Genomic DNA, 12,998 nt, shown 5'->3' on the forward strand with positions numbered 1-12,998 from the left:
GCAAAACAGCTTCTTTTACCACAGGACATCAAGCACTTCAAGTGCTTTAAAAAAATTACTAAATTTTTAACATACGATTTAACAGCGCTGCATGAAGTCGCTTAAATCGCGTGAAATTAATTCAACACTCCTCCTCTCCCTCACCTCACTTCACCACAAGGAAAGGATGGCGGCGATTGTGGAAAACGGCAGCGTTGTGAATAAAATAAGTCCTAAAAAGAACGTGGAAGAATGCAACGGAAAACCAGGAAATTTATTGAATGGCAACGTAAATCTTCAAAATAATGGTTACACAAAATCGGAAACAATCAGTAATGGTATTACCGTAAGTATAGACATTCAATTATTTTCTAACCGCATTAAAATCTTTCATGAAGTGGCAAACGTAATATTTATGATACGCTTTCATAGAGACACGCCCCTAAAATAAGTAATTGAATGCAGTTTCAACGTGAATGAATTTAGAGGCAGCCGGCAGGCAATCGGCTAACTGGTGTGCTAGTGACCCACTGTGATGCTTTTGCTAGATTTAAAAAATATCTCAGTCAACTAGCTAGATAAAGAAAATTTAACACCTGCCTGCTGAGGGAGTAAGTCATGTGTATTATATTATCAATTAAAAATACATGAACAAATTAGGTGGGGCGTCCATGCTCTAGAATTTTTATCACAGAAATAATTTATAGTCATCTAGGAAAACTGTACAAGTTAAATATGGTACTACCCCTTTTCTAACTGAACGTGAAATGAATGTTTATAAAAATAACAAACTTGGTAATTCTATTTATATTTAGGTAGATATTTTGATTTATTTAATGCAATTACTAAATCCTCTATATTGATCGGTGCTTAAACTCTAAAATTGATTTTGGTTTTCTCTGGTGTTTAAGTACCCTAACCTTGTAAAAAGAAATACCAGTTATCTTCTATTTTATTGTTATAATCTAAATCAATCAGTGTTTCTTAACCTGTGGCATGTATGGGGCTCCGCAGCCTTATCTTTGGTCCATCCATTTGACAATCATGAATAAATGCCACCAAAAGTCTCGTAGTCGTAATTTATTGCTGCTTTTTTATCATAGGGGTACTTAAAATTGTGTAGGAAATCCTAAGGGGTCCATGGACAAAAAAAGGTTAAGAAACGCTGGTCTAAATAATTAAATTTTTACATGGCGATTCAAATGTTATTTCTGAATCATCATAATAAATAGGATAGATGTAACTATCTGTGTATTTTATAGTTTACATAAAATGTAGGAATGCACTACTACAATCAAACCACTTGTGATTGTCAGGCTCAGCTTTAAACAATGTACTCACTACCCGTCACTCACAGAGTGACATTCTGTTTAGTGGGTGTGGCCTGTGGGCTACACATTAAGAGTAGGCGCACACCATTGATTTTTAGTTGGCCGATAGCAGGCCTGGCTCACTCCGCGCGGTACATCCGATAATTACCTACAGCGAAGCGCCCCGCCGGCGGGTATTATATCAGTCGAGTGTCGCGCGCGCGCTCGTCAGGACGCTGGCGTGCGTTGTAGTATGATTATAATTCTATGATCGAAGTATTATTTAAAAATGGACATAAAGAGAAAGAAATATTGTGCGGCGTTCGGGTGTTTAAATTCGAAAAGTAATCTACCGGATTTATCTTTTTTTTTCGCTTCCCAAAGATGCTGAAAGGTATGTTGGCCATGTAGGTAATCAATAATTCTTAGGATAGTATAGGAACCTAACCTACTATGACTACTGCTCAGAATGCGTTCGTTCGTTTCAACCAAATGACGTCCACTGCTGGACAAAGGCCTCTCCCAAGGTTTACCATAATGAATGCATATTTACCTACATACGTAGGTCATTACAAATAAGTAGATTAATTATTTTTTCACTAGACAGCAACCCTAACAGCGTAATAAGAGTTCAGAGGCACGCGATAGAAAGAGACAAAACTTGTAGGTGAATAAAATTGTAGGTACGTAGTGCTGTGCGAGCTGAATTCCACTGTATCGCGTCGTAGCAAGACTCGCATTTATTTAAATCGTCTTGCGGAGTAATCCTTCTGTACCTGTACTATTACTTATTCTGTGCCGATAGTTGTGCCCGATGTTAATTTGTATGAAGAATCGGCCAAATCGAATCAGCGTAGTGTACGCACTCCCATACATGCCCATACTGATCAACTGCCCGACTAAACTATCGGCCGACGAAAAATCAACGGTGTGCGCCTACTCTAAATAATCATGTGATCTCCACCAATCTTGATATAATATGTATATTTATAATCTGTAAGGCCTCTCATTTCCATCGGGCACTCTGGGCATATGCACAGGACCTTATAGTAAAATAGAATGCCTATACTTAAATGACTGTGATTATCCTACTAATATTATTAAATGCGAAAGTTTGGATGTCTGGATGTTTGTTACTCATTCACGCGAAAACTACTGAACGGATTTTGATGAAACTTTACAGTATTATTGTTTACAACCCAGAATAACATATAGGCTATAATTTATGACGATCTGTGACAAACAAAATTTCACGCGGGTGAAGCCGCGGGCAAAAGGAAAAGCTAGTGTAAAATAAAGATAATATCACTTACTAGGTACCCTTTATTACCGTTTTATTTTAAAAAGTGAATAGGTGTACGAGTATGTGTGAATATTGGAGACCAGTGGTCAGTTTCCAGTACTGGCTGACGTCAGTGTTTGTTGGGTTCCAGAAGTCGGCGGGCGGGCGGGCTCCGCAGCGCGGCGCGGCGTCCATGGAGCCCATGGACTGGGCGCAGTTCGACACGGACCGCGGCTCCTTCGAGCACTGCTCGCTGCTGACGGCCGCGCTCACGCAGCTGGGGCTCTACATCCTCATGTTCCTCGGCTTCGTCAACCAGCTACTGTTCACGCCCAAGGTCGCTACGGAGAAGAACAGAGAGGTAACATTATGGCATTGGATACGGATGATGTATAAGATGTACCGGTGCCCCACTGGTTTTGGAATATGATCCAAGGGGTACACAAAAAACATTCAAACATAAGTTTATTAGTGCAGGAAACACCAATGGAATTCAGCCTCGGCTCAATAGTGTAGCATGTATTGATCAAAGATATTAATTAATGATGATGGCCAACAAGACGCGTGGCTTGGAGAAACGGTGTTATCAAGGTCTGAATGATGCCATCGTATCTGAGCTATTCANTCGAGTCAACTTCATCAAATCGTGTTTCCATCCGTTAATAGCCCTAGAAAATATCCTCAACTATGCCCAAAAAAAATTGTAGCCTTTTATTTTACTGTTTAGTACCTCAAAAATGAAAAATGAAAACCTCATTTTCGCCATTTTCTCTGTTACCCGGCCTTAAGGTAATTATTCACCATTGAATATTTTTGAATAGAAAATACTGGAGAGTTGCCATCACATTCATTATAGCAAAGTACCTCTGTCTGTTCGCGATAAACTCAAAAAATACTTATTGTATATGAATAATATGAATATGTACTTACTTATGAAAGTATATTTATTTATTAATTCAAGAGTGCCTGCTTTCTTTCTTGTCAATTCGCTACAAATCATTTATTAAACTTCGATTATTATAAATTATGACATACAATAAATTTTGGTTTAAATGAACTAATGATTGTTATTGTTAATATTAATAAAAGAAAATGTGATTAGCACGCATCGCATTGGCTTTATTGTCTGTTCGCGGTAATAATGGCCGGTCATACGGTGTGCGAAGATAAGAGAGGATTAAATCACAGATTTCCTATGCAAATCTGTGTCGTCCAATTTTAAAAATTATTTTTGTGTTGGATAGCCCATTTATCGAGGATGGCTTTAGACTATATAACATTACCCTACAACTAATAGGGGCGGCAAAGAAAAATGTTCCAAAAACGGGAATCATTATTCAAATTCAAATTCGCGGGGACAGCTAGGTTTCCTCATATAAAGNGCTATTCATTCCAAAACAACGACGAAAGAAATGATATTTCTTAAATATTATGAAAGAAATGCTCTTTACAATCATGTCGTAGTAAGTAATAAAATAGTATAGCCATGGTCCATGGGTGTAGCAATGAGCAATCAATTATATAGGGCAATAAAATCAATTCCCGTCCCGCATTGTTCTTTTGTTGATCGTTATCACGGGTTTCAGTTATTACTGAAACACCGTGTGATTTATAGTCGTCGGCAAAGTTAACTAAGGCCAAGTATTAGATTTAATACAAACTATTGAGTTACTTAATATTTTTTAAACAACTGATTAATGTTTTGAAATACATAGATGTCGGATAAATTGTGCTGTTAAATGTAGGTATTGATTGTTTTGTGACGAAATCGAAACTCGTGCTCACCGGACTGCGCCGATGTCGCGTCAAGGTGACTATTCCGCGGTCAGTCCATAAAAAACAACTCTAAGGCTAATCTGCGCAGTCTTACATGCCATTAAAATGCACAAAACGTAGGTAGGTATTTTAAATATTCCATTTAGGTAATTATTCACCATTGAATATTTTTGAATAGAAAATACTGGAGAGTCGCCATCACATTCATTATAGCAAAGTATCTCTGTCTGTTCGCGATAAACTCAAAAACTATGTATACTTACTTATGAAAGTATATTTATTTATTAATTCAAGAGTGCCTGCTTTCTTGTTTGTCAATTCACTACCAATCATTTATTAAACTTCGATTATTAAAAATTATGATATACAATAAATTTTGGTTTAAAAGGACTAATGATTGTTATTGTTAATATTATTAAAAGAAAATGCATCGCATTGGCTTTAATGTCTGTTCGCGGTAATAATGGCCGGTCATACGGTGTGCGAGGATAAGAGAGGATAAAATCACAGATTTCCTTTGCAAATCTGTGTCATTTTAAAAATTATTTTTGTGTTGGATAGCCCATTTATCGCGGATGGCTTTAGGCTATATAATATTACCCTACGCCCTACAGCTAATAGGGGCGGTAAAGAAAAATGTTCCAAAAACGGGAATCATTCAAACTATTTACACACGTACGAATTCGCGGGGACAGCTAGTTTCTTCATATAAAAATTACACTTTAAAGCCTGTAACTAGGATAATATTAGGATATAGATAGGTAGAATTTTGTATACTCGTTATGAAGTCCCTACGCAAATATCTATTCCTTTTCTGAAACAGAAACAGATAGATCTCTTACATACGCCTTACGCTACAGTAGCGTCAACATAGCGCCTCGATTTCAGTTTCTATTCTTGAATGTCTATGATCAACTTGCATGGCTCCGCTTTGCCGCGCAAATCTCTGGAGGAAGCGCTACCGAAAGCCGCATGCGTCAACTTTCCTCGGCCGCGCGCGCCTGAGCACCCGCTGGAACGATGTCGAGTCGCGGCGCTTTCCTCGCGCGCTCATATCGCCAGTTATTAAGTCCGCTTGTCCCCAACGAGTCACACCCACCATTTGAAGTTATGAAGGAAAATTAATTACATTGTCAAATCAGACAGACAATAGACAATATTCCTTTTTTAGCATTTTTTCTATTGCAGTAATGATGATTTTGCCAGAAAAAATAATCTAATCAATTAGAACGATATGTCGTCGCTGGCATCCAACTTTATCCTCGTATTTGTCCTCGTTAGAAAAGTCGTTATCTACTTTATCTTTACAAACATATTAATGTCTATCTTTACGATCTTAGGCACCAGTCCCTGTCCAGAAGAGACAATGGAACCGCAGGACACAATATCTCAAAGCGTTTTGTACCCTACAGATAATTACATAAAAAAATTAAAACACGGTAGGTATCTACTTGAAATGTACTAAGTTTAAAATGTCAGGTCCGTAACATTGTGCGTGGTGGTTGCAGGGCTACGCGCCGCTGTACAACCCGTTCGAGCAGTTCTACTCGCGCTACGTGTACCGGCGCGTGGCGCACTGCTTCAACCGGCCCATCTGCTCCGCGCCCTCCGTCGAGATATCGCTCATGGAGCGCGACTCCGCCGACTACAACTGGTCTTTTAGGTACCTACCACACGACTTCTGTCTTGCAGCGGTTGGCTGGGTTGATCTTCAATCCACGGTTTTTAGCTGAAGTTTTCCTTTATCCATTATTATTAAATTTTAATTTAAAATATTTTTCAATTTTCCTCTTTCCATGTCTAAAAATATATTGCCTCGATAATGCCTCGTTTTTTTGAGGAAATAACATATTATATAGCGATGCCTGATAATTACTATTCAATACACATGTGCAGCTATGAAACAAAGCTATGGAGTTTCCAAAACAGTATGTTAATAAACAATGACTCATGTTCGATAGCGTCGGTAAGAATTATTATTGGCTGGTTAGCGGTACGTTATAAAAATACATGGCTACTTTCGTGTTTCCAGGTTGACCGGCCGAAAGCTGCGCTGCCTGAACCTCGGGTCGTACAACTACCTGGGGCTGAGCGCGGAGCCCGAGTCGCTGCCGGTGGTGGCGGCGGCCGTGCGGCGCTACGGGCTGGCGCTGGGCTCGCCGCGCGCCGAGCTCGGCTCCACCGCGCTGCACCAGGAGCTCGAGGCCACCACCGCCGCCTTCCTCGGCGTCGAGGTTCGAACTTCTGTCCGCCTGAACCACCCGGCTCGAGCTTTGCTCCTCTGAAGTATAATACAGATATGGAAATTATCCCACCTCTCGTCCTCACCGCTGTGACTCCTGTGTGGCCAGGATCTTCCCAATAAAAACCCAACTGGTGAAGGTCAAGGTTATCCCGGGGGAAACTTGAACTCGCAACGAAATTAATCAAAAGAACATAGGAGGAGTTCGAAGTTAATATTCGACTTCCCTCCAGTACAAAGTGGATGACAGGTGACAAAACAAAGGTTCACCAATCTTTAAGAAAAGACATACACCACGGACAGTAAACAAACTATGGGAACCTATCNGATCTGTTCTGTGAGCTGCTAGCTACCTGCCAATAATATAGAGAGCCACTCAACAGCACTATCGGTGCACAGTAGCGAAGTTCACGCGTGGCGCCCGACGCTGAGTCTCGTCCCGGCCCGTTGCAGGCGGCGATCGTGTTCGGCATGGGGTTCGCGACCAACACGCTGTCGCTGCCGGGGCTGCTGGGCGCCGGCACGCTGGCGCTGAGCGACGAGAAGAACCACGCCTCGCTCATCCTCGGCCTGCGCCTGGCGCGCGCCGCCGTGCGCGTGTTCCGCCACAACGACGTGCGCCACCTCGAGCGCGTCGCGCGCAAGGCGCGAGCCGAGGGACGCTGGCGGCGCATCATCATCGTGAGTCTGATACTGCCTTATCTACAGATATACTTCCTTAACTGCAGTTCATAAGTGCCACTAGTGGTCTAAATTGAAAGCGTAACAGACAGACAGACAGACAGAGTTACTTTCGCATTTATAATATTAGTTGGGATTCTTGACATTCTCTCGCTGATACTGCGACCAGAGTATTTAAGATTGTCTGCACACTACAAACTTTTTGTACGATGATAGTTTAGTCGGGCAGTTTATCAGTATGAAAGTACGCACTCTACACTGACTTGGTATCGACCGATTTCTCATACAAATTGGCAGCCGACGCAACTATCGCCTGACTAAGGGCAGAAACTGCGTTAAGCGGGCCCCGGCGCGGTTTCATACGAAAGTCCCCCGCGCGGGTGCCCGCGAGTTTCGGGCCTAAAAGATTCTGGTCTGCGGCTAGGCTTACCTGCATGACGTATAGTTCATTTAACTTCGATGACGTAACGTCATGCTCGCACTCACCCCTGAAAAGACATTCCCGGAAATTGGCGTCTTTTTTTTTTCGCACGGCCATCGACCTAATCTTCTTTTTGATTACAAAATAGTATAATAAATCAAACTTAATGTGACATGTATACCTCTAAACTCAGTCTGAACTGAGTTACGAGCATTAGAAGTTTGATGATTTTACATACTAGATTTGCTTTTTGCGCGCAAGTTTTATAAGAAATTGCAACAAAATAGTGACATTGTATGTGTAAACAAACAATACCATCCATTAAAGGCTCCAGACATCAGTATGGAGCAGAATCAGCGCAATATTTTGTTGCAATTTCTTACAAAACTTGCGCGCAAAAAGCAAATCTAGTATGTAAAATCATCAAATTTCTAATGCTCGTAACTCAGTTCAGACTGAGTTTAGAGGTATGTTATATGCCATAGTAAGTTTGGTTTATTACACTATTTTGTAATCAAAAAACAAAGTTTGGTCGATGGCCGCGAAAAAAAAAAGACGCCACCTTCCATACAAAATTGTCTTTTCTAATTTATATATTTAACGCACTATAGTATGATCATAATTTAATTTCATAAAAGTATTTTTTTGCAAAATTATTGTAAAATTACTAATTTATTGTTATTTAACTTATTTCAATTTAAAATTTACTAATGTTCTGTGCTACGTTAATTCAATTTCTTTTGTGTAACGCCTATAATTAAGATAGCACTTAACCTATTATATAAGCATGTATAATATTGTCTAAAATGGTGTATGTCTTGTTGGTGTTAATAAATAAATAAATAAATAAATCTGGCATTGCCATTTGTCATCGGCCGCAGGTGGTGGAGGGCGTTTACAGCATGGAGGGCTCGGTGGCGCCGCTGGCGGCCATCGTGGCGCTGAAGAAGCGGCTGGGGCTGCAGCTGTACCTGGACGAGGCGCACAGCGTCGGCGCCATGGGCGCGCGCGGCCGCGGCGTGTGCGAGCTGGCCGGCGTGGACCCGCGCGACGTCGACGTGCTCATGGGCACCTTCACCAAGAGCTTCGGCGCCGCCGGCGGCTACGTCGCAGGTCGGTAGCGTGTCTTCGCTTGATTACTATTTCCAAACGACGTAAAGCCTGGTCCGTGAGCACGTAGAATCCCGTCCAATGACCCCAAGCTGCCCATCCTTGTCGCTCGCACGTAATTATGTTGCTGTCGCGCTCGCTCACTCACTGCGGGCGCGCGTCGCACAGTCGCGACAGCAATATAATTATACGCAAGCGATAAGGATGGGTAGCTTGGGGTCATTGGACGGGATTCTACGTGCTCACGGACCAGGCTTTAGTTAAGAAAAGACTGTCCATTAATGAAGGCTGTCGTTTTAGTGCTCATAAATTGGCGCCACTGTAGAGTAAGGTCACTGTCACTCGTTCGAAGAGAACGAAGAGAGTGGCGCCAACTGGCGAGCGCTGAAGCGGTAGGAGGACTATCGCATTTACACTCATCAGGATGGCGCCACTGTAGAGTAGGGTCGTGTCAATTGCCAGTGGTACCAACTGTCAAGTATAAAAGTAACAGCCTGCATTACGTGATTGGTTTTGGCCATATTAGTGAAGGTGTTTCTTACGGAAAAAAAATCTGTGCCCCTTTTTTCATAGTGACATTAAATGAACACACTGAAAACCAGCGTCGTGGCTTTCCTCACCGGGGGCCACGGCATATGCTGAGTGGGGTCCCATTACGATGGGCATCGCTGTGCGACAGGGTGGCACTGCTTAGTTTACTTGCTCATTCATTGTATGTTTTATGTCACCTCTGTCTTATTTGCTTTTTTTTTTATTTTACCTCTTTTGTCTTTTGTGATTTCCATGGCAATAAATGTTTCTTTCTTTCAAATGTGATTCGCCTCGATTCCCTCCCCCCTTTGAACACCGCACGTAATCACCGCACACCGTATTTCCTATGTGGTGATCGCGGCACATTCCCGCGAGCGTGGCTCTGACGAGCGTCGTTGCGCAGGCTCGGAGAGGCTGGTGCGCGGGCTGCGCGCGCTGGGGCACGCGCACAGCTACGCGCACGCGATGGCGCCGGGCGTGGCGGCGCAGGTGCTGTGGGCGCTGCGCGCGCTGGGCGGCGGGCTGGGCGCGGCGCGCGTGGCGGCGCTGCGCGACAACACGCGCCACTTCCGGCGGCGCCTGCGCGAGCTGGGCGTGGTGGCGTACGGCCACCGGGAGTCGCCCGTGGTGCCCATGCTGGTGTACTCGTTCAGCAAGATGGCGGCCACGGTGGAGCGGCTGACGGCGCGCGGCATCGCCACCGTGGGCGTCGGCTTCCCCGCCACGCCGCTGTCCGAGGCGCGCATCAGGTCAGTGCGCGTTGTGTTTCAAACGTTGCGTTCACTTATCGCTTTATGTGTCATGTTACTTTTTTTGCCACCATTATTTTTGTCGGGTTCGACGCAGACCGTCCCGTTCGCATTTCGTCACGGGTCAATGGAATAATTTTTGAATATGTGACGAAATGCGACTGAGACGGTCTGCGTCAAACTCATATTTGACTACCGTGTTTGTGACGGGACTAGGTTATGCATCATGGCAGAATTATTTTGACTAACTTTGACCTTTAAATAATAAGTTTCATCAGAATCCGTCTTGTAGTTTTTGCGTGAAAGAATAATAAAAATCCATCGATCTCCACTATCTTTACTTTTTTTATTAACACTCGACAAAAAGTTAAACCGAGTCAAAATGTTAAGGTCACAGTGATAAGATAAAGCATAATTTTAATTATAACTCTAATCGATTTATCGTCTTCACTCAGATAATTAGGGATAGGGAAGCATTGAAAAATGATAAAAGTGGTATCTTTCACGCGAACATAAATTATGACATTAATAATATATCAATATCAAAATAATCAGAAAAATACAGTTTCGAATAAACAATATCAGCGAAAAGTATACATAGCCACTCATCGCCAATCAAGCGTGCGATGAGTGGGGAGGTGACTCATGTGTAAGTATAGATTACAAACATTTTTTATCGATGAACAAACAACAGAAAATCTGTTTAATCCCCCAGTAGGGACGAGTTAGCTTTTTAGGTATAATTTGATTTCTCATTACAACCCAATTGAGCCGCGCCCCTGCACTGTTCATACGCGCCGAGTAAAGCCCGCCGCCGCGTCGCCTCCGCGCCATCAAAGCATAATTTTGCCAGCCGGCGGCGGCGGCGTCGTGTGCAGTAAACTCACACTCAGCCCTCTGAACTCGACTGGGTTGTATTGTATTTTCTTTATTTTTTCTAATTCGTCGGCCGTTTGGTGTAGTGGTTCAGAACGGACCACTCTGCCGAGAGGTCCCGGGTTCGATTCCCGGCCGGGCAGGAATTGAAATGATGAATTTTAATTTCTGTGATGGGTCTGGGTGTTTTCTATTTATTAACTAAGTATGTTGTTATCATTGGCAGAAAATAAAAGACTGTGTTGATGAACAGAGGTTTCCTGTATTTCCAATAATTAAAGTACTTAGTTGAAAATTCACACATCGTACATAGCAGTGAAAGCAATGAGCATAGCAATGGCAGGTCCTGTCATAGACCAAAGACCCAATTAGATTTGTAATCTATGNGTAAATAATAAAATAATAAATAATAACACTCGACAAAAATTTAAACCGAGTCAAAATGTTAAGGTCACTGATAAGATAAAGCATAATTTTAATTATAACTCTAATCGATTTATCGTCTTCACTCAGATAATTAGGGATAGGGAAGCATTAAAAAATAATAAAAGTGGTATCTTTCACGCGAACATAATTATGACACTAATAAAATATGTGAACTAGTAAAAATAATCGGAAAAGTACAATAAAACAATAACAGCGAAAAGTACACATACATAGCCACTCATCGCCAATCAAGCGTGCGATGAGTGGGGAGGTGACTCATGTGTAAGTATAGATTACAATCATTTTTTATCAATGAACAAACAACAGAAAATCTGTTTAATCCCCCAGTAGGGACGAGTTAGCTTTTTTAGGTGTAATTTGATTTCTCATTACAACCCAATCGAGCTAACTGCGGACGTCGCTGGATTGCGACTCCCTCGCGCTCACCCGCACATCTCCCGCGCTCGCCACGTCCAAACCAGAGGGCTTAGCGCTCCTGCACACGACGCCGCCACCGCGCCGCCGCCGCGCCGTCGCCGCGCCCCTGCACTGTTCATACGCGCCGAGTAAAGCCCGCCGCCGCGTCGCCTCCGCGCCATCAAAGCATAATTTTGCCAGCCGCGCGGCGGCGGCGTCGTGTGCAGGAGCGCTTAGTGTGAGATTACATCAAACGTCCTCACTGGTGAGCCCGTGAAAAAATGACATTAAATTTATGACGGATTGTATAGCGCCCCTAGCGGGAACTTTCAAAAACTAAAATTTTCATATAATTTTTTTAACGCGCTTTCTAGTGAGGATTGGGTTGTATTGTATTTTCTTTATTTTTTCTAATTCGTCGGTCGTTTGGTGTAGTGGTTCAGAACGGACTACTATGCTGAGTGGTCCCGGGTTCGATTCCCGGCCGGGCCTAAATTGAAATGATGAATTTTAATTTCTGTGACGGGTCTGGGTGTTTTCTATGTAATTAGTATGTATTTAAAATAAAAAGTATTTAAGTATGTTTATATCCGTTGTCTAGTACCCATAGTACAAGTTTTGCTTAGTTCGGGGCTAGCGGCGCAGTGTAAAATGTCCAAGCATATAATTAATTAATTAAATTTATGTTGATATGTGGTTGTGGTGCAGGTTCTGCCTGTCGGCGGGGCACACGCGCGAGCAGCTGGACCGCTGCCTGGCGGCCGTGGACGAGGTGGCGAGCGAGCTGGGCCTGCGCTACGCGCGCGCGCCCGCCTCTTAGCGCCTCCCACCCGGGCGCCGTCCGCACGTACCTCGCTACTATACTTGTTATGTTCAATAAATTATTTTCACACGCTACACGCTCTATTACTTTAGATTAGCTGGCCCGACTGACTTCTTATCCTTGTTTTTTTATTTTTTTTATTTTATTTTCCGGCAGACCACTTTTCCTTATTTGATTTTTTCCAGAAAATTGCTTACTTTAATCTGAAAACAATTGGCAAATCGGTCCAGCCATTCTCGATTTTTACCAACGGATATTACTTTTTTTTACAAACTGGTATGTAATTGATAAAATCTATGTCCATCTCCGAGATTGATCTATTAATTTATATTCCCTCAGAATTATTTGGCCACTCTTACGCCTGGACTATGAAAC

The 12,998-nt window shown here is 42.7% G+C and overlaps 1 protein-coding gene across 1 annotated transcript; it reads left to right on the forward strand.

Annotated features, from left to right (window-relative positions):
* Nucleotides 1-12,697, forward strand: lace (serine palmitoyltransferase long chain base subunit). The gene is made up of 8 exons (XM_028314340.1): nt 1-325; nt 2,723-2,932; nt 5,856-6,010; nt 6,380-6,581; nt 7,043-7,270; nt 8,573-8,804; nt 9,736-10,081; nt 12,509-12,697. The coding sequence occupies exons 1-8, from the start codon at nt 92-94 to the stop codon at nt 12,618-12,620; spliced, it is 1,719 nt and encodes a 572-aa protein (XP_028170141.1). The 5' UTR covers nt 1-91; the 3' UTR covers nt 12,621-12,697.
* The last annotated feature ends 301 nt before the right edge of the window (nt 12,698-12,998 follow it).

Source organism: Ostrinia furnacalis, unplaced genomic scaffold (assembly GCF_004193835.3).
Source record: "Ostrinia furnacalis isolate ACB-3 unplaced genomic scaffold, ASM419383v2 OfSCF0319, whole genome shotgun sequence".
NCBI lineage: Eukaryota > Metazoa > Arthropoda > Insecta > Lepidoptera > Crambidae > Ostrinia > Ostrinia furnacalis.

Coding starts and splice junctions, on each gene's coding strand:
- lace (XM_028314340.1), top strand. CDS start 92: ATGAAGTCGCTTAAATCGCGTGAAATTAATTCAACACTCCTCCTCTCC. Junction 6,011..6,379: donor GACTACAACTGGTCTTTTAG/GTACCTACCACA, acceptor TCGTGTTTCCAG/GTTGACCGGCCGAAAGCTGC. Junction 10,082..12,508: donor CTGTCCGAGGCGCGCATCAG/GTCAGTGCGCGT, acceptor GTTGTGGTGCAG/GTTCTGCCTGTCGGCGGGGC.